This window comes from Haliotis rufescens, unplaced genomic scaffold (genome assembly GCF_023055435.1).
Source record: "Haliotis rufescens isolate VD_foot unplaced genomic scaffold, xgHalRufe1.0.p SCAF_18, whole genome shotgun sequence".
In the NCBI taxonomy this organism is placed as follows: Eukaryota; Metazoa; Mollusca; class Gastropoda; order Lepetellida; family Haliotidae; genus Haliotis; species Haliotis rufescens.
Window position 1 is genome coordinate 28424954 of NW_025963868.1, and position 22500 is coordinate 28447453.

General features: G+C 43.3%; 1 protein-coding gene across 2 annotated transcripts in view; it reads left to right on the forward strand.

The window, feature by feature from the left end:
- Nucleotides 1–974: 974 nt before the first annotated feature.
- Nucleotides 975–22500, forward strand: part of LOC124148915 (AUGMIN subunit 5-like) — a 31277-nt gene continuing 9751 nt past the window's right edge. For both annotated transcript variants that reach the window (XM_048398547.1, XM_048398548.1), the window contains exons 1-14: nt 975–1059; nt 2588–2705; nt 6084–6146; nt 6757–6789; nt 7409–7584; nt 11087–11246; nt 11927–11993; nt 13362–13447; nt 13792–13956; nt 15412–15493; nt 17004–17161; nt 18872–19034; nt 21020–21100; nt 21565–21710. In XM_048398547.1, coding sequence (XP_048254504.1) covers nt 2599–2705; nt 6084–6146; nt 6757–6789; nt 7409–7584; nt 11087–11246; nt 11927–11993; nt 13362–13447; nt 13792–13956; nt 15412–15493; nt 17004–17161; nt 18872–19034; nt 21020–21100; nt 21565–21710 — 1487 coding nt within the window. In that variant the 5' untranslated portion in view covers nt 975–1059; nt 2588–2598. The remainder of the gene's footprint in view (nt 1060–2587; nt 2706–6083; nt 6147–6756; nt 6790–7408; nt 7585–11086; nt 11247–11926; nt 11994–13361; nt 13448–13791; nt 13957–15411; nt 15494–17003; nt 17162–18871; nt 19035–21019; nt 21101–21564; nt 21711–22500) is intronic.

The window sequence follows — 22500 nt, forward strand, 5'->3', positions numbered from 1 at the left end:
CCAGTGCATCGATCTATGCAATTGGGATACGAGGACATGCATCAACCAAGTCAGCGAGCCTGACCACCCGATCCCGTTAGTCGCCTCTTACGACAAGCATAGTCGCCTTTTACGGTAAGCATGGGTTGCTGAGGACCTATTCTACCCCGGAATCTTCACGGGTGCGAACAGGTGACGAATGAGATCTTGCCAATACAATAGTCAGCGGTGGTTCGTTTTTTCACCAACACTAGTTTATGAAAGCATTATCATTAAATCTCATGGGCGGATACAGTGAGTGAGTGAGTATGGTTTTACGCCGCTTTTAGCAATATTCCACCCTCCTTCTTATTTCGAAAAAAATCTTTATTTCTGTATAAATTACCACCAAAGACAATAAATAGATCTTAATTGTGCAGATGTAATGTCAAGAATTTAATTGCCCATAATTAAGGGTGCATATAAAACACAAGTGTGTATTATACACGAATAAATAACAGGTACATTGATCAATCGGAAGGGGTGCTAATTGGGATTGTTCACTAGCCAATATATTAGCAAATATCGCCGTGGGCGCTTTCTAGAGATGGACGCTTTATGTTGAATACGGTATTAGGAAAACAGCAATGATATTTATTGACGCTACATAATAAGTAAAATACAAGTAATAGCTTTATAACTTTGTTATTCGTGTCATTGGAGATTATGTGAGGAGACACTGACAGCATAAGCTGGATAATCGGTAATTATGAAAGTTATTTTTATTACATATGATATATAACATAAAATGCGGTTGGAATTATTTGAATTAATCCACTCCGCACACGATCAAGTGTAGTCCAAATAAAATGTACTTTGAGAACTTCATCTTTGCATAAACCACGGACTTGTATAGGTCCGTGCATAAACGTACGATTCACCAAACAGGAGAAATAAACGTTCTGGTTCCGTCCGGTAAATTTGTGCGAGTGACATAAAATCCGAACAACCGGAAATGGGTTTCGAAAAAGATGGCGGCAATTCTGAAATTCACGTAGACAGCGACAGCGACAGAGTATATTTGTGAATTCTCGGTGCATGGTAAATTCATCCGGTTATTTGTTTTATGCATTGTTTCTGTATATAGTCAGGGGTATACCGAAAGACAGAAATGTTCCACAGGTTGGTGTATTTTACACCAGGTTCGCCGACAATATGCGACACTGTCTGTAACAATCATGTGTTGTTCAAAGCGCTGCAGGAGTTGTCGAAACACGTTAGGGAAACATTCTCAAAGCTAATGAATAGTTGTCCAACGAAATGGATTTGGAGGATTTGAGTCATGACAAGATAGTGACCTGAGACCTCTTTTTAAGAAAGGGGGATAACCAGTATAACTTTTCTACATTCTACATTAGTCACAGGCAGACAGAAAATAGAATGCTTGCTCAAAAAGGCGACTTTGCTTGTCGTAAGAGGCTACTAACGGGATTGGGTGGTCAGGCTGACTGACTGGGTTGATGCATGTCACTGGATCCCAATTATGTAGATCGAAGCTCATGATGTCAATCACTGTATTGTCGGGTCCAGACTTGATTATTTACAGAACGCATCATAGAGCTAGAACATTGCTGAGTGTGCATTAAACAACAAACAAACAAATTTAACCGTGCATTTGCGATGTTTGTATACAGTATATATACATTTCGGACCAATAATAACTGCACAGACTTCTTATTTATTATTAGGGCTGTAACGATTCACCAATACCTATAATGTCATCGATACTTAGGTGCACACGATACTTGAATCGTCAGTGTGTGAGATCGCGATGTGCTATAAACAGATCAGGAACTACCGTATTCGACGTAATAAGCTCCCTGGGCGCTCTCAAAATTAGAAATAGGGGGCTCTTATTAGAATGTTATTTTGGTGAGATAAAAATTTGAAAGTTAAATTTTGTGGTTGCTGCTGACAGCCTGAAATGTTTATGTACAAAAAATATTTTTTCCAGAATTTTATTGCCCATATGATAAATAAGGGTGCATTTAACACACCAGTGCGTATTATACACAAATAAATAAGTCATGTGTACATTGATCAATCGGAAGGGGTGCTAATCGGGATTGTTCAGTAGCCAATATATTAGCAAATATCGTCATGGGCGCTTATTAGAGCGGGGCGCTTATTACGTTGAATACGGTAATTCTAGTAATAGAGTTACATCCTGTTTTGTTCTTGTGGTTTTCATTGTTAATGTTTTTGAGATAAATGTATGAAGAAAAGGGTTTTAGAGCTGTATTTTAGTGATTTCTTACTATTTGATGTAGTGTATTGTGATCCCTATAGTATTGGCAGTCCATATCGTGATAAAACCTTTATCGCAGGATACGAAGCCGTACTCAGCTCTATTAATCATTAACACATAAAGATTAAACAATACGAAATCAGCGACATCATTCAGCACAATAATGCAACACAAGCCCCGCCCTTTTCATTGTCAACCAATCAAGAAACAGTAGTTGTTTTTGTGGACGTCTCCTAATGTTTTTTCGGTTTATGGAAACACAAACGAAAACGAACCTTATTCAGCTCTGTCTTTTGTTATGAATGATTTAATATGTTGCAGGTGTTTGTAAGATGTCAGACAAGGATATCCCTCACAAGCTACACACATGGCTGACACAGGAGATGCACTTTGCCCCACCCCCGGGAACTAATCTACCTTCACCGGATGAAATCAAAGGGTACATAACTCTCCATACCTCAGATTATACCAGCTGCTCACAGACTCAATTGTCTCCCTTTTTCAAATATATCAAGACGAAGTCTCAACAAATATACTTTTAACCCCGAGCAAAGCGAAATGTTTTTTCCGTCTACCAAAAACTGACAAGGGGAAACCTAGATGGTTACAGACAAGCTGACTTTGTTTGAAATATATGCTTACCGTATTCGACGTAATAAGCGCCCTGCTCTAATAAGCGCCTACGGCGATATTTGCTAATATATTGGCCAGTGAACAATCCCAATTAGCACCCCTTCCGATTGATCAATGTACAGAAGGCTTATTTATTCGCGTATAATACGCACTCGTGTGTTATATGCACCCTTCATTATGGGCAATTGGATTCTGGAAATATATATCTGTCGTACATAAACATTTTAGGCTGTCAGCATAAACCACGAAATTTATCTTTCAACTCAGTTTATTTCACTCAAATAATATTTCAATAAGAGCCCCCGATTTCTAATTTTGAAAGCGCCCTGAGCGCTTATTATGTCGAATACGGTATACTAATATCGCCATTGTCTTGTTCAACATTAAAGATTTAAAATGTACTTTATTTGCTGGTCCACAGGGACTGACATGAATTACCGGTCCAAACTAATTTCACCTACGAAAAACTAGTAATTACCAGAAAACGGGATAGCTGACTATTCTTGTCGTAAGAGGCAGCTATGCTTGTCATAACTGGTGACTGTGCTTGTCCTATGGTTGTGGTAAGAGGCAACTATGCTTGTCATAACAGGCAACTATGCTTGTCAGAAGACTAAGAGGCGACTCATGGGATCGGGTGGTCAGGCTCACTGGTTGTCATAAGAAGGGTTTATGTATTGGAGAAAACACGCTCACGAGGTTTTGGTAGACAGAGCATGCCCTGGGGAGAGGGAAAAACCAAGGGGGCGAAGCTCTGTCTACCAAAACCAAGGGAAAGTGTTTTTCCATGCTTATAAACCGAAAAAAGAAACTTAAAACAACATTTATCAACATTTTTATGTTTCTAACATACTTTCCATGAACCTAAGGAAACGCGCGTAAAATATCTGTTGCTGGCGTACGGATCTTGAAAAGGACATTCTAAAAACCAGTGTGGCTTATCAACATATCTGTAGCCTCGTGGTACACTCACTGGGCTGCAGATATGAAGGTTGCAAGTTCGATCCTCAGGAATATAAAGAAAACATTTGTCGTTTGATTTTACATTTCATTACATGTTACAATCTGAACAGAAGTTACATTAATAAAACACCCAGGACATTATATAAAATCCCTGGGATATTACAGCAAATATGACTTGAATATCCTATAAAATCCCTGGGATATTATATAAAATTCCAGGGACATTACAACGTCCCTGTTTATGAGATTTAACCCGACTGGAAAGTAAAACCTCACATTAGGTTTTAATGCCTATAGAAAGAAGTCTCTTACTTAATAGCGATCCCAATGAATAGGTTTATAAGCTTGTCATAAGTGGCGACTATGCTTGTCATAAGACTAAGAGGCGACTCACGGGATCGGGGGGTCAGGCTCGCTGACTTGGTAGATGCATGTCATTGTATCCTGATTGCGTGATCGATGCTCATGATATCAATCACTGGATTGTCTGGTCCACGCTCAATGATTAACAGACCTGTAGGGACTACAGGTTAGAACAGCTCCATAGCAACCCATGCTGGTCACAAGAGGTGTCAAATGGATCAGGTGGTCAGTTTGGGTTACTTGGTTGACTCAATTATTTCCAGGCTGCTGTCGTTTAGCTGGAATGTTACTGAGTGCAACGTTAACAACAAACAAACACAAACTTGTTCCAATCACTCCAATGTTTTATGCAAAACAGTTTGCATGCCTGTTTATATATTTTAATGATTCATACTTTGCATAAAGTGTGTTCATTTATTACTTTTGTGAAAGGGGCGGTCGGGCAGTCTAGTGGTTAAAGTGTTCGCTCGTCATGCCGAAGACCCAGATTCGATTCCCGACATGGGTACAATGTGTGAAGCCCATTTCTGGTGTCCCCCGCTGTGATATTGCTGGAATATTGCTAAAAGCGGCGAAAAGCCATACTCACTCACTCACTAATTTTGTGAACGAACATTTATCAATAACCACCTGATCCAATATGCAGGCTTCAAAGTTTAAATTTTTACCAAGTAGCCATAGTGGTCAATCAAGAAGTCAAGCCAATCGTGTAGGTAGCCAAAAGATTTGAAATTATCTTTGATCAAATAACTATTATATGTACAAGTCGTAGCACTAGTCTTGGAATTGTATATTAGTGGAAACTGTACTTGAGTTTTGTTATTTGTGACTCGAACAATGATGCAATTTATGTTACTAGATTATATAGGTATATCCTTGCTTCTCAAAAAAACTATTAACTAAAATAAAATACTAATTAAATTAATATTGATGTATTTCGGTTCATTGTTGGGTTTAGGAGGAATTATTTGCGAGTACAATTAGTAGCAGACATGTTTATTTTTGTGTCTACAACCTGTAGCAATAGAATGTAGTCGCCACAAGATATTTTTCAAGGTAGTCATTCGTCTTCCTCTGAAATTTAGACAGTAGACAAATTGAAATTTAGATTGCATTGGCGACCATTTTAGCCGCAACTTTGAGGCCTGATACCTCAAGCATAGGTTGCTGGGGACCTATATACTACCCTGAATCATTTACATGATTTAGTCACCTCTTACTGACACCACAAGCATAGGTTGCTGGGGACCTATATACTACCCTGAATCATTTACATGATTTAGTCACCTCTTACTGACACCACAAGCATAGGTTGCTGCGGACCTATATACTACCCTGAATCATTTACATGATTTAGTCACCTCTTACTGACACCACAAGCATAGGTTGCTGGGGACCTATATTCTACCCAGAAGCATTTCCATGATTTAGTCACCTCTTACTGACACCACAAGCATAGGTTGCTGGGGACCTATATTCTACCCAGAAGCATTTACATGATTTAGTCACCTCTTACTGACACCACAAGCATAGACTGGCGACATTGGTTCCAATTCCAAACTTTTGGGAAAGAGATTTTCAAATAACCTTCTTTTTTTTTTTCATTGAAATGTATTATTCTGGTTGGCACACTTAACATGCTTAAATCATAATGTAAACCCCCAATGGGTTTTTCTTTAGAAAAATGGCATTAGCACATGTTCATTATTTTGTTGATTTTATGAGATTTTGATTTCTTCAGTGTCATTACCAATTTGAGAATTTTTTTAGGACATTTTGGATGTCAATCAGTCAATGTCCTAGCTAATAAACCACCCTGGAACCCTGTCCGAACTGATAGGTTGATAATATTTTTCAGGATCTGTCGGGGGTCGACAGTGGATGTGTGGAAGTTCATCCTCAGCCGTGTCCACTCAGTGCAGTAAGTCCTTCACTTATCCCACACTGCAGAGTTGTGTACCTTACTCGTACTGGATTCTGTGTTTCTCGCTTTGCACATGATCTTCTCCCAAACTCAGTGATGTTACTGAAATACTGTTGCAATTGGCATTTCACCTCACTCCACGCGCACTCACTAACCCAAACCCACACTCACCCATACCCACACACTTCTCCACTCACATCCCTTCCCCCTCACACACACACACACACACACACACACACTCACACACATCCACCCACACTCACATACCACACCTACACCTTCACCCACCCATGCTCACACCCACACACCCTCTCACCCCACATAAACACACACTCACATACCCCATCCCCATTCACCCACTCACTCACTCAATCACACACACACACCATCTCACACACTCTCTCACACACACACACACACACACACCACACACACACACATACCCCACCACCACTCACCCTCTCACTCACTCAATCACTCACACACACACACACACACACACACACACACACACACACACACACACACACACACACACACACACACACACACACACATTCACACTGCTATGGCATCCAATCCTCGACAGGTTGTTTCTCGGTTACAGGACAGTGAAGAAAGTGAAAGGAAATCTGGCTCTGTATCCTAAAGCAGTTGTTCGTCCAGCAGGGAAGACTTGTAAAAACTGCAGACTGTCGGCCAAGTAATCACAAGAGTCCACAATGGCTCTGTCAGAGTTGGAATCAGATCAAATGCAGCCTATGTGGTATTTTTTATGTGGTCATCATCCTGCTTAACACAGTCGCCAAACTGAATCGGAATAATGACCACACGCAACTCAAAGTACTTTGTATTTTTAAGCTATCTCATCCTATAGATGTGTGTTCAGATCTTCACACACAGAGATATTGTAACAGAATAAAAGATATTATTTTAGTGAGATTAGCAGCTGGAATGTCTGGGCTTCACAAGCACCACCAGTGGCTATTACTATTATTTGCATCTATTATATTTCACGCAAAATTTTGTGTCCGATAAAATGATACACAGATTGCATTTATTAATCCAGTGAACTCCCTGGTCAAGGATATCACAACATTGTTTCGAAATACAGGAGATCCTAGATTCCTTTTGGCTTTGTTATTATTTGAATGTAAGGAATCCCTGGCGTAAGGAAGTGGCATTAAACCCAACTCACTCACTCACTCCTTGTTTGTGATGATGATCATCACTTGTTGCCACCTTAACCATGCACTCAGTCGCGACCAGAGGCACCTGAAGAACTCCTCGGACAGCCGAACTTCACACAGTGATGAGCAGGAGGCCCTAGCAGAGCGACGAGTTCAGCTGACAAGGGAGGTAACCCAGTGTCTCTCCGACATCAGTCATATAGAGAAGGATCTGAAGAGACTTGAAAGAGAGACGATACAAACAGGTCTGTGTGAAGCATCACTTAGTTTAGTCGACTAATATTGAGTCAATGAAATGAAAATTGATTTAGGGTTAAATTGGCATCAGCATGAGTTGCAGCCGTGTTAAAGGGGGACTTCTTTAATGTTTGTTATAGTGTGACCCATGCCAGGGATTGTTATCGGGCCGTCCTCACAAAGATTATTTACATTAGGTCTTACTTTTCCATTGGCTTCTTGGGGCGGTGGGGTAGCCTTATGGTTAAAGCGTTTGCTCGTCACGCCGAAGACCCGGGTTCGATTCCCGACATGGGTATAATGTGTGAAGGCCATTTCTGGTGTCCTCCGCCGCGATATTGCTGGAATATTGCTAAAAGTGGCGTTAAACTCACTCACTCACTCACTCACTCACTCACTCACTCACTCACTCACTCACTCACTCACTCCATTGTCTTCTTTTATGACCCTGGGGAATTCTTTTGGCACAAAGATTCAAAGGTCATGGTCACGAGATAGAAAAATCTGGGGTTACACATTCTCCAAGCTTATTTGCATAAAACTTGGTAAGTTGGTTGGTTGGTTGGTTGGTTTGTTGTTTAACGCCGCACTCAGCAATATTCCAGCTATATGACGGCGGTCTGTACATAATCGAGTCTGGACCAGACAATCCAGTGATTAATATCATGAGCATCGATCCATGCAATTGGGATCAATGACATGCATCAAACAAGTCATCGAGCCTGACAAGCTGATCCCGTTAGTCGCCTTTTACGACAAACATAGTCACCTTTTACGACAAACATAGTCACCTTTTACGGCAAGCATAGTCACCTTTTACGGCAAGCATGGGTTGCTGAAGACCTATTCTTCCCCGGATCTCCACGGGTCACTTGGTAAGTAACTTCTCTTGAATGGGACCTTGCCTTATGAATAGTTTTGTCAAAGGTCAGAGTCTGTGTTAATTGTGTGGTAAAACATGGTTAGTGTCAGTTTCTGAGGCACATTTTTCTCTGCAGGCATTGAAATTTATGTTTTCATGTTTCTTAAAAAAAATCCTACCACATCAGTTTTCATTTGTATTTATTATGTCAAAGGTCAATGTCACCTTTGAGGCTATTGTGAATATGACAAAGATGTTTTACACTAGTGGATGTCCTACAGTGGAATTATAGAGATGCCAATCTTAACAATTTTGGCGTAAGCTATGTGTGCTGGGGACCTCTTGTGTGCAGGAGACCTGTTATGCTGGGGACCTCATGTGCAGGAGACCTGTTACACTGGGGACCTCGTGTGCAGGAGACCTGTTATGCTGGGGATCTCATGTGCAGGAGACCTGTTATGCTGGGGACCTCGTGTGCAGGTGACCTGTTGTGCTGGGGATCTCATGTGCAGGAGACCTGTTACGCAGGAGACCTCGTGTGCAGGAGACCTGTTCCGCTGGGGACCTTGTGTGCAGGTGACCTGTTATGATGGGGACCTCTTGTGCAGGAGACTGTTACGCTGGGGACCTCGTGTGCAGGTGACCTGTTATGCTGGGGACCTCGTGTGCAGGAGACCTGTTATGCTGGGGACCTCGTGTGCAGGAGACCTGTTACGCTGGGGACCTCGTGTGCAGGAGACCTGTTACGCTGGGGACCTCGTGTGCAGGAGACCTGTTACGCTGGGGACCTCGTGTGCAGGAGACCTGTTGTGCTGGGGACCTCGTGTGCAGGAGACCTGTTACGCTGGGGACCTCGTGTGGAAGAGACCTGTTACGCTGGGGACCTCGTGTGGAAGAGACCTGTTACGCTGGGGACCTCTTGTGCAGGAGACCTGTTATGCTGGGAACCTCGTTTGCAGGAGACCTGTTACGCTGGGGACCTCGTGTGCAGGAGACCTGTTGTGCTGGGGACCTCGTGTGCAGGAGACCTGTTACGCTGGGGACCTCGTGTGGAAGAGACCTGTTACGCTGGGGACCTCGTGTGGAAGAGACCTGTTACGCTGGGGACCTCTTGTGCAGGAGACCTGTTATGCTGGGAACCTCGTTTGCAGGAGACCTGTTGTGCTGGGGACCTCGTGTGCAGGAGACCTGTTACGCTGGGGACCTCGTGTGGAAGAGACCTGTTACGCTGGGGACCTCTTGTGCAGGAGACCTGTTACGCTGGGAACCTCGTGTGCAGGAGACCTGTTGTGCTGGGGACCTCGTGTGCAGGAGACCTGTTACGCTGGGGACCTCGTGTGGAAGAGACCTGTTACGCTGGGGACCTCTTGTGCAGGAGACCTGTTACGCTGGGAACCTCGTGTGCAGGAGACCTGTTGTGCTGGGGACCTCGTGTGCAGGAGACCTGTTACTCTGGGAACCTCGTGTGCAGGAGACCTAGTATGCTGAGGACCTCGTGTGCTGGAGACCTGTTACGCTGGGGACCTCGTGCGCAGGAGACCTGTTACTCTGGGAACCTCGTGTGAAGGAGACCTGTTACGCTGGGGACCTTGTGTGCAGGAGACCTAGTATGCTGGGGACCTCGTGTGCAGGAGACCTGTTACGCTGGGGACCTCGTGTGCAGGAGACTTGTTACGCTTGGGACCTCGTGTGCAGTAGACCTAGTATGCTGGGGACCTCTTGTGCAGGAGACCTGTTACGCTGGGGACCTGGTGTGCAGGAGACCTGTTACGCTTGGGATGTATGATTCACAGTAATCAGCTTCATAACTCAATACTGGCCAACTATTTGTTTAATTTAGGACTGAAAAAAATAGTTGACCAGTCATGAGAGACAACTGTTAACTGTAAAAAAATAATTGATTTCTTTTGACTTACCTTCTGTTAATAATATCTAGACATGATAAATACTCACTTTGAACAATGCCATTGCCTGCATATCATTTATCTTGACGACTCCACTGGGCTAATGGTGCTTGTTTGGTTAGTAGATCCTAATTGCGTAGATCGATGCTCATGATGTCAATCACTGGATTGTCTGGTCCAGACTCGATTATTTTACAGACCGCCGTCATATAGCTGGAATATTGCTGAGTGCGGCGTTAAACAACAAACCAACAAAACAAAGATACTGTTTCATACTGTACATATTGACATACCTGAATGTCAAGGACCCCCTCCGTGGTCTAGTGGTAGAGCGTCCACCCGGAGAGCGGAAGGTCCGGGGTTCGATGCCCAGCCGCGTCATACCAAAAGACGTTAAAAGATGGTACTTGTTGTTACCCTGTCTGGCGCTCAGCATTAACACATGATTAAGGGGCTAAAACAAGGACTGGTCGGCTCGGAGTCAGTATACTGTGTCTGAGTGGGGCTTCCATGTTAAACTGCGGCATGGTATCTCAGTGTGCTAGCACTATAAATCGGCATCAGTCCGAACTAGTACAAGCAGCCACACAAACACACACACACACACACACACACACACACACACACACACACACACATACACGTGCATGCACATCGCTATATAAGTGCAATAATCTTGGACGCGACGTTAAACCCCATTTCACCTCACCTCACCTGAACGTCCAGCCCCGATGTGTTGAACAGAGAGGAACTACCGCAGTGGGTGTGAAGACCTGAGGAACAAGCAGCGGCGGACTGGGCTGCTCCATGTGTACAGCAAACACAAGAAGGAGAATGTCGCAGAGTATCAGGAGTTCAAACACAGACTTGAGGCCCGGGTACAGTCTCTGGTGAACAAGTCTAGGTGGGTGTAACTGATAGATAATAGAGTACTGGGAGTTTAAGCACAGTGTGTACCGACACATGACCTTGTTCTTCCCTACATTGTGTACCGACACATGACCTTGTTATTCCCTACATTGTGTACTGACACATGACCTTGTTATTCCCTACATTGTGCACTGACACATGACCTTGTTCTTCCCTACATTGTGTACTGACACATGACCTTGTTATTCCCTACATTGTGCACTGACACATGACCTTGTTCTTCCCTACATTGTGTACTGACACATGACCTTGTTCTTCCCTACATTGTGTACTGACACGTGACCTTGTTCTTCCCTACATTGTGCACTGACACATGACCTTGTTCTTCCCTACATTGTGTACTGACACATGACCTTGTTCTTCCCTACATTGTGTACTGACACATGACCTTGTTATTCCCTACATTGTGTACTGACACATGACCTTGTTCTTCCCTACATTGTGTACTGACACATGACCTTGTTCTTCCCTACATTGTGCACAGACACATGACCTTGTTCTTCCCTACATTGTGCACAGACACATGACCTTGTTCTTCCCTACATTGTGCACTGACACATGACCTTGTTCTTCCCTACATTGTGTACTGACACATGACCTTGTTATTCCCTACATTGTGCACTGACACATGACCTTGTTATTTCCCTTTTTCAGTGAATCCCGAGTGTTCCTGGCTGGAGGCAGCAATGGTGGAGACAGTGGACTTGAGGCCGTCAGCTGTGTGAGATGATCTACTTATTGATACTACATGCCATATTCTACTGATAGACACTGCATGCCATATTCTACTGATAGACACTGCATGCCATATTTTACTGATAGATACATGCCATATTCTACTGATAGACACTGCATGCCAGTCTACTTATAGATACATGCCATATTCTACTGATAGACACTGCATGCCATATTCTACTGATAGACACTGCATGCCATATTCTACTGATAGACACTGCATGCCATATTCTACTAACAGATACATGCCATATTCTACTTATAGACACTGCATGCCATATTCAACTGATAGATGTTGCATGCCATATTCTACTGATGGATGTTGCATGCCATATTCTACTAATTGATGATGCATGCCATATTCTACTTATAGACACTGCATGCCATATTCAACTGATAGATGTTGCATGCCATATTCTACTGATGGATGTTGCATGCCATATTCTACTAATTGATGATGCATGCCATATTCTACTGATTGATGATGCATGCCATATTCTACTGATAGATGTTACATGCCATATTCTACTGATAGATGTTGCATGCCATATTCTACTGATTGATGATACATGCCATATTCTACTGATTGATGATGCATGCCATTTTCTTCTGATAGATGATGCATGCCATTTTCAACTGATAGACACTTCATGCCATTTCCTTCTGATGATAATGCATGTCATATTATGCTGATAGATGCATGCCATATTCTACTGAAAGACACTGCATGCCATATTCTACTGATAGATGATGCATGCCATTTTCTTCTGATAGATAATGCATGTCATATTATGCTGATAGATGCATGCCATATTCTACTGAAAGACACTGCATGCCATATTCTACTGATAGGTGATGCATGCCATTTTCTTCTGATAGATAATGCATGTCATATTATGCTGATAGATGCATGCCATATTCTACTGATAGATGATGCATGCCAGGTCTTTGGGGTTAAGTGACATGTAGAAAATGTGTGACAGTAGTTTCCATCTCTGTGTTTGTGTGACTGACCGCCTCCGTGGTCTAGTGGTAGAGCCCAGAGAACGGAAGGTCCCGGGCTTGATCCCTGGCTAAAGACATTATAAGATGGTACTTGTTGTTACCCTGTCTGGCGCTTGACAATAAGGGGCTTAAACAAGGACTGGTCGGCTCGGAGTCAGTATACTGTGTCTGAGTGGGGTATTCATATTAAACTGCGGTATGGTATCTCAGTGGGCTAGCACTATAAATCGGCATCAGTCCGGACTAGTACAAGCAGCCCCACACGTATGCACGTCTCTATATAATTGCAATAATCTTGGATGAGATGTTAAACCCCATTTCACCTCACCTATATGTGATACTACTTCAGCGTCAAGTACGAGAGACCTGCGGCAACATCGGCGCCTTCCTTCATGAGACTCTCAAGGGCAGCTTTGCTGGGGACAAGAGAGCCTTGTAAGTGTGCACCGTCATCATCGGATGTTCGCTATGCAGAGTTGTGTCCCTTAGGCATGCCAGAAACCTACGATTGTGGGTTCGAATCCCGGTTCGCCCTGATTATGTTTCTAGGTTTGTCAGCACCATACCCTTGCTAGTGGGTTACACCAAAGTGGTATACGTCCGAGACTTGTGGCTTTCCTCCCACATTAAGCTGACATGCCGCGATATAACTGTAATACTGTTAAAAGTGGCGTTAAACCCAACTCACTCACTCATCGGATGTACTTGTAGTCAGGGATGATCAGGCTAAACATGTTATGTTCTGTCTGCAGTGTTTTGATTTTTGTCTTGATTTTCAGTAATGAGAAAAAGCAAGGGTTGTGGACCCAGGTGGAGACAACTCTGTCGGACTTGACCGTCGGCCAGCTGGTCAGCAGTCTGGTGACCAACACCAACCTGTCTGCCCTGGCCCTCCGGGAGAAGACGCTTGCCATCAACATCAAGCAGGATGCAGAGAAACTCAGGTGGGTTGCAGCTGCTGCTGAATAATAATGATGATGATATATGATGATGATGATGATGATGATGATGATGATGATGATGATACACATTTTCCGAAAAGTTCGGGGTGGGTTTGACTAGGCATCGCTTCCTGGGAGAAGTCATATTTGCTGTCTGGGCTGCTTGTAGAGGGAGAAAGGTCCCTGAGCTGATGATGAGCCTAACCAGCCTGTCTGTACCAGGATCACCCAAACCCTCTTTGCTGCATTTATTTTGATCTGTAAATAATAATAATAATGCATGCATTTATAGAGCACAGCAATTCTCAAAATAAATATGCTCTGTGAGCTTTGGCAACTGTAAGTATTGTGGAAACAGAAATGTCTTAAGCTGATATTTGAAAGTGAAAATAGTGGAAGCAGATTTCAGATTTTCCGTTTGTTCTGACGTGACCCCTAATGGGATGTCCTCCGATCATGATGGCCATAAGTCTTTTAATCTGCTCTTTGATTACATGACTGCCTCCCCGGTCTAGCGTTAGAACATCTGACTTGAGAGCAGAAGGTTCGGGGTTCGATCCCGGAGTGCATCATAACAAAAGACGTTAAAAGATGGTACTTGTTGTTACCCTGCCTGGCACTCGGCATTAAGGGGCTAAAACAAGGGGTATTCGTGTTAAACTGCGGCATGCTATCTCTGTGGGCTAGCACTATAAAATTGGCATTAGCCCGGAATAGTACAAGCAGCCACACTCGGAATATAAGTGCAATAATCTTGGACACAACGCTAGACCCAATTTCACCTCTCCTCTTTGGTTCCATTCACAAAGAGGCAGTTACCATGGTTACAATAGTCAATACTGGATATGATTATAGACCAGACAAGTTTTACTGCAGTGGATCTTGTGAGTTATGGCCAAATGTTTCCCATATTTCTGAGATTTGCTGGGGATATGAATACTGTTAAAAGCGGCATTAAACCCAACTCACTCACTCTTTTAAATAAAATCAAAACCAGTTCAACTGTTAACTCACCTGACTGAAAGCCAAGTGAATTTATATCATAGCCTGCCTATCAGTCGTCAGTGGCAAGGTCATCTTCTCAGAAAGCACATGCTTGTTTCCACCAATGGTGACGCCTGAATATGGTTCAGAGACACCTGAAGTTTATGTCCAATTTTTGACATTGAAAAATCTATTTATGGCCATTAATTAGCCATTTTGGTACTCACGTCCCTTGGGCACGCCAGAAACCTATGATTGTGTGTACGAATCCCGGTTCGCCCCGATTATGTTTCTAGGTTTGTCAGCACCATACCCGTGCTCGTGGGTTTCACCGAAGTGGTAAACGTCTGAGACCTGCATCACTTCGGGCTTTCCACCCACATTAAGCTGACATGCCGCGATATAACTGGAATACTGTTAAAAGCGGTGTTAAACCCAACTCACTCACTCACTCACTCACTGTGTTTGATTCAGGTTCAAGTTTGAGAAAGTAGGTCAGCTGAAGGACATGTCCTCTTCGCAACCACTGCTGATGTCTGTCCACCAGCTGTTGGAGGTATGTGCGGATTTCTCTATATTAAACCAAGGGGGCGGTCGGGTAGCCAAGTGGTTAAAGCGTTCGCTCGTCACGCAGAAGACCCGGGTTCGATTCCCGACATGGGTACAATGTGTGAAGCCCATTTCTGGTGTCCCCCGCCGTGATATTGCTGGAATATTGCTAAAAGCGGCGCAAAACCATACTCACTCACTCACTCACTATATTAAACCAAGCTTAAAACACATATGGAACAGAGTTTTGTCCTTTGGACGCACCAGGATGCTGTGATCATTCATATGCCCTGATTATGTTCTTGGACCCCTGAAGATTCCGGGGTAGAACTGGACTTCAGCAACCCATGCTTGCTGTAAAAGGTGACTATGCTTGTCGTAAGAGGCGACTAACGGGATCGGGTGGTCAGGCTCTCTGACTTGGTTGAATGTAATCGATCCCAGTTGCGTGGATTGATGCTCATGATATTAATCACTGGATTGTTTGGTCCAGACTCGATTATTTACAGACCACTGTCATAAAGCTGGAATATTGCTGAGTGCGGCATTAAACAACAAACCAACCGAAATCTTGATTTGTGGGTCTCACTAGAGTGGTCCTGTATTGTTCAATTATTGTGTTTTCTTCACACAGGTTACATGCCACAATCAGTGATTCCTGGTTAGGCCAGGCTTTTTTCATTTTTAGGATTAGGGATTTTTCAGCCCAAAGTCCAGGGTTGGAGGAGAGAATTTTTTATTTTTTTTAATGCAGAATGCCTCTGGCATACTTTATGAACATATTCTGTGCTCAAAAGACCACCATTTGTGACAATAAAGCCACTAGTAACAATACAAATTCGGACAATTGTCAAGGGAGGCTATTCATGTTCGGCTTCGAGATTATGTATCTCTTTACTGGTTTGCAATGGTAAATTCCTATGTTTTTTATTAAAAGGTGATGATAACAAATAAAATAACTGACTATGCGGCTATCGGCGGGGAAAAAATTATGGAAATCTGATTTATTTTTTTAACATTTTCTCAAAGATTAGAGTCGGCGGGTCCGTAATCCGATAAATATAAAACGCCTGGCCTTAGAACGGTGCTATTGTTAGATTTGATGACTTGGTTGACAGCATGTCATTGTACCCCGATATTTTGGAAACCCGTGAAGATCCAGGTGAGAATAGGTCTTCAGCAACCCATGCTTGCTTGAAAAGGCAGCTATGCTTGTCGTAAGAGGCGACAAACGGGATCGGGTGGTCAGGTTTGCTGGCTTGGTTGATGCATGTCATATAGCTGGAGTATTGCTGAGTGCAGCATTAAACAGCAAACAAAAATTAGTGTTGACAGTTGATTTGTTTTCAATCACTGGATGGTCTGGTCTGGTCTCACTCACTCACTCACTCACTCAATCAATCAATCAATCAATCAATCAACCAACCAACCAACCAACCAACCAACCAACCAACCAACCAACCAACCAACCAACCAACCAACCAACCAACCAACCAATCAATCATTGTCTGTCCCAGGAGAGTCAGCTGAGTCACCTCCATGACTACATGATGACGGAGAAGTCTCTCAACCAGACCTTCAAACTACAGCAAGAATATAGCAACCTCCAGGACAAGCTGAGGAAACTGCTGACACGGACATTCACCGACCGCGCCGGGGAGCTGCAGCTAGCACAGTCAGTATGGCATCTGCTCTGTTTGGATAAATAAAAAGTACCGTATCCAACGTAATAAGCGCCCAGGGCGCTCTCAAAATTAGAAATTAGGGGCTCTTATTAGAATATAATTTTGGTGGAAAAAAAAAGAGTTGAAAGATCTTAAATTTCAATGTTTATGTACCTGCAATGATACAAAAGAAAAGTATGTGCGAATCATACACGACAGATATATTTTTCCAGAATTTAATTGCCCATAATTAAGGGTGCATATAACACATAAGTGCGTATTATACACGAATAAATAAGTCTTATGTACATTGATCAATCGGAAGTGCTAATTGGGATTGTTTACTAGCCAATATATTTGCAACTATCATGGGCGCTTATAAGAGTGGGGCGCTTATTAATTCGAATACAGTAACCTGGCTCCATTCACCAACATTCCTGGGACACAATGTTACAAATAGCCACCCTATCAGTCATCACAATCAGTATCACAAGTACTTCGCTTGTCTTGCTTCATACCAGTATTCATGAAGAGGTATGGTTTATTTCACGATAAAAAGTCATGACATCATTTCTGGAATTCCAACATACGCTTGCAATTTGATGACTGCGTAAATTGGACGGCACTATTTTTGAGAGGGTAGTGAGTTGTTACTTCCCCGCTTAGATGTAGCTGGCAACTCAGATAAACGCAGTGGCTAAATAATCGCATCCATCAGTGGGTGAGAATTGGCAATCTGTAATGGGAGAAAATGTACAGATAATGGCTGTCAATTGGTTTGGTGTTTGTGAGAATATTCAAGAAATACCAAACTTAACCCCCTGTTCATTAATGAACTTTTCCAACATTGCCAAGATCAGATTGTATTCAGGGAGTCACCATTTTTTCGATACGGGTAAATATTATTGAGCTTGTCAATTTTATTAATGTTCTTAAGGAGGCTGTAGATACTGTTGAAATCTCATATAAAAAATAAACGCTTCTCATTGTTTATCCTCCCTGAAGTGTTTCATTGTACAATAAACAACTCCCTCTCATAGTTTATGTCTTCAATTATCATGGGCATAATGTCCCCTGGATTACTGAGGATGCTTTCACAGGACGGGCATCTTCCCGAGGAAAGGGAGTTAACTGACTATATAAGTCCAGTTTCCACCTCGCCGAACTAGGCTGGAATTTTGGAGTAATATTTTGGCTGAACTAACGAGTCTTTCCATAATCCAGTAAAAACACGAAACAAAATCGACATCAGGTTCATAAATTGCCGTGCAGATTTCGCTCGATTGCAGGATTTGCAAAGCATGTGTACCGCCAACTCGGCGTGAACAGATGTTTTTAATAAAGATGATTTGATGCACATTGATGCGAATTAAGACCCGTTTTATTACAACATAGCTCTTGATTATCGATCAGATCATCTTGACTGGGTGCCACCATTTTGTTTGAAGCAAATGCAAGTGACATGAGAAGTGGAATCAATAGGAGGGACATAGAAGGGACATAACTCGTCATAGCCACTGGTAGCGCCACGATTGATAACAAAAATTCCAGCCAAGTTCGGCAAGGGTGGAAACTGGACTTTCAGTTAATTCCCGGTGAGCTGGAGCCTGGTTGAAGACCGGGTCAGGACACTGCACATGCTGCAGCACTGGTCACAGATGCATCGGAGTACAGAGAGCTGTGAAGCTGCCTGTGAGTTAAATGCTAGTGTGTTGTTCCAGGAAGGTGATCGACGGTGAGCTGGAAGTGATGCGTGCCCGAGCCACGCTGTACTCCCTGCTGGACGTAAAGGACAGACTCCAGGAGAACATGGAATCTTCACAGAAAGCCAGGCAGAAGATGCACCTGGCGTACAAGAAAATACACGACTTCCAGCAGATAGCAGTGAGTAGCACCGAGCTGTTGCAGAATGGTTTCCAGTACCCTTGGATTGTCTCCCCTTGCAGATCCAGGGGCAGTATAGATCCAAGTATCACATTCTTGAATGGATAACAATAATAATCAAAATCACATTTATTATGCACCCAATCCATTCCCTCAAGTGTGCTCAAAGCACTACATTATTACCTTGGTCAATGCATCAGCCTCTCAATTGTCCACGCATTTGACATCTCCATGCTTGTCTCCTAAATTCAGAGTCACAAAAGGCTCTGTGTACTCCATGCTTGTCTCCTAGATTCAGAGTCACAAATGGCTCTGCGTACTCCATGCTTGTCTCCTAGATTCAGTCACAAAAGGCTCTGCATACTCCATGCTTGCCTTCTAAATTCAGAGTCACAAAAGGCTCTGCGTACTCGATGCTTGTCTCCTAGATTCAGAGTCACACAAGGCTCTGCGTACTCCATGCTTGTCTCCTAAATTCAGTCACAAAAGGCTCTGTGTACTCCATGCTTGTCTCCTAGATTCAGACTCACAAAAGGCTCTGTGTACTCCATGCTTGTCTCCTAAATTCAGAGTCACAAAAGGCTCTGTGCACTCCATGCTTGTCTCCTAGATTCAGAGTCACAAAAGGCTCTGCGTACTCCATGCTTGTCTCCTAAATTCAGTCACAAAAGGCTCTGCGTACTCCATGCATGTCTCCTAGATTTAGAGTCACAAAAGGCTCTGCATACTCCATGCTTGTCTCCTAAATTCAGAGTCACAAAAGGCTCTGCATACTCCATGCTTGTCTCCTAAATTCAGAGTCACAAAAGGCTCTGCATACTCCATGCTTGTCTTCTAAATTCAGAGTCACAAAAGGCTCTGTGTACTCCATGCATGTCTCCTAGATTCAGAGTCACAAAAGGCTCTGCGTACTCCATGCTTTTCTCCCTATAAACATATTTCCCTGAAGGGATCATGGGCAGAATAGGTCCCATGTAGGTCATGCTGGTCTCCCCATGGAGATATCTTGGTAGGCTAGGTCCCATGTAGGTCATGCTGGTCTCCCCATGAAGATATCTTGGTAGGCTAGGTCCCATGTAGGTCATGCTGGTCTCTCCATGGAGATATCTAGGTAGGCTAGGTTCCATGTAGGTCATGCTGGTCTCCCTATGGAGATATCTTGGTAGGCTAGGTCCCATGTAGGTCATGCTGGTCTCCCCATGGAGATATCTAGCTAGGCTAGGTCCCATGTAGGTCATGCTTATCTCCCCATGGAGATATCTTGGTAGGCTAGGTCCCATGTAGGTCATGCTGGTCTCCCCATGGAGATATCTAGCTAGGCTAGGTCCCAAGTAGGTCATGCTGGTCTCCCCATGGAGATATCTAGGTAGGCTAGGTCCCATGTAGGTCATGCTTGTCTCCCCATGGAGATATCTGGGTAGGCTACGTCCCATGTAGGTCATGGAGATATCTAGGTAGGCTAGGTCCCATGTAGGTCATGCTGGTCTCCCCATGGAGATATCTAGGTAGGCTAGGCCCCATGTAGGTCATGCTGGTCTCCCTATGGAGATATCTAGCTAGGCTAGGTACCGTGTAGGTCATGCTTATCTCCCCATGTAGATATCTGGGTAGACTAGGTCCCATGTAGGTCATGGAGATATCTAGGTGGGCTAGGTCCCATGTAGGTCATGCTGGTCTCCCCATGGAGATATCTGGGTAGGCTAGGTCCCATGAAGGTCATGCTGGTCCCCCTATGGAGATATCTAGGTAGGCTAGGTCCCATGTAGGTCATGCTGGTCTCCCCATGGAGATATCTGGGTAGGCTAGGTCCCATGTAGGTCATGCTTGTCTCCCCATGGACATATCTGGGTAGGCTAGATCCCATGTAGGTCATGCTGGTCTCCCCATGGACCTAAGTTTTCATGATAAAATTGGAAAACTGTGGCATAAAACTACATTCATTGACATCAGTCAAAGATTTCTCACTCTGAATCTATCTATTCCAGGACTCCAAGCAGAACCTGATTAGAGTTTTGAGCAAGCAGAACCTCAACGCTCAGTCTCGACTGACTGCTCAGCAGGCGGAGGTACGCAGTCATCATGACATGCAGACACTATCTTATCTCAACCGACTCCAACTTCCCCCAACTTCCCCCAACTTCCCTCAACTTCCCCCAACTTCCCCCAAATTCCCCCAACTTCCCCCAACTCCCCCCAACTCCCCCCAACTTTCCCCAACTTCCTCCAACTTCCCTCAACTTCCCCCAACTTCCCCCAACTCCCCCCAACTCCCCCCAACTTCCCTCAACTCCCCCCAACTTCCCCCAACTTCCCTCAACTTCCCCCAACTTCCCCCCAACTTCCCCCAACTCCCCCCAACTCCCCCCAACTTCCCCTCAACTTCCCCCAACTTCCCCCAACTTCCCTCAACTGTTCACATCAGTCATCAGACTTTGTGAATTGGTTGTTTCTCTCAATCAATCAATCAATCAATCAATCAATCAATCAATCAATCAATCAATCAATCAATCAATCAATTTTGTCCCCCCAGATTCAACAGTACATACAGAAGTCCTTGTCCACTCATCTGGCCGACACCAGGGCACTGACCAATCAGCTGGAAGGAGGCGTGGCCTCAGAGATTGACAGATTCAGCGTGCTGTCACTCCCCTACCTGTTACATGTGTACCTGGATGGGTAAGATTGGGCATGGATCAGTTGCCATGGTTTCTTGTCTAATTTGGTGTTAGGAGTATAGAAATGGAAGCATGTAACATGTATGGCATTGTGATATGGACAGGAAGCGTGTTGATGTCATGACCAAAAAACAGAATAACAAAATTAGTTTGATAAGAAGTGTATTTTAAAACATATCTATAAAGCGAAACTTGTAATAAAAACTGTACATAACCATGATAACTGGAACAAGATTAGTTATTTATTTATTACTCACTTAATCTGAATTACGTGAATTCAACGTTGAAAGAATGACGTCGCTGGAAAAGATCAACATTTTACAACATTTTAGCTGATGAGAGCTCTAGATAAACTTTTGGTTGTTTGGGTATTTGACCTATGTTTTTTTAATATTTTATTGGGTATCCACAATTATTTGTGGGTATTCTATTTTTTTTGCCAAGTGTTTCTTTACATTTGTAACTGTGGGTAAATGAATTTCGCAATCAGCTTTTACTCACTCGTTTTATCTAACAGTTTATCTACGCATTAGTTTTATTTCAATAGTGTTTTTTATATTTTTTACTGCATTTTATATGCTATGAATTTGATTTGTATGCATTTATTCAGTTTATTTAATGCACATTAGGCAAATACACAGCTAATTTACAGCCCTGCCGATGATCCGACCTTAGACTGTTTGATTTGTGTTGGCAGTGAAGTCTTGGCCAAATTTTCTCCGAGATCAATAATAAGAGTGAGTAAGTTGGGTTTAACGCCGCTTTTAACAGTATGCCAGTTATATCACGGT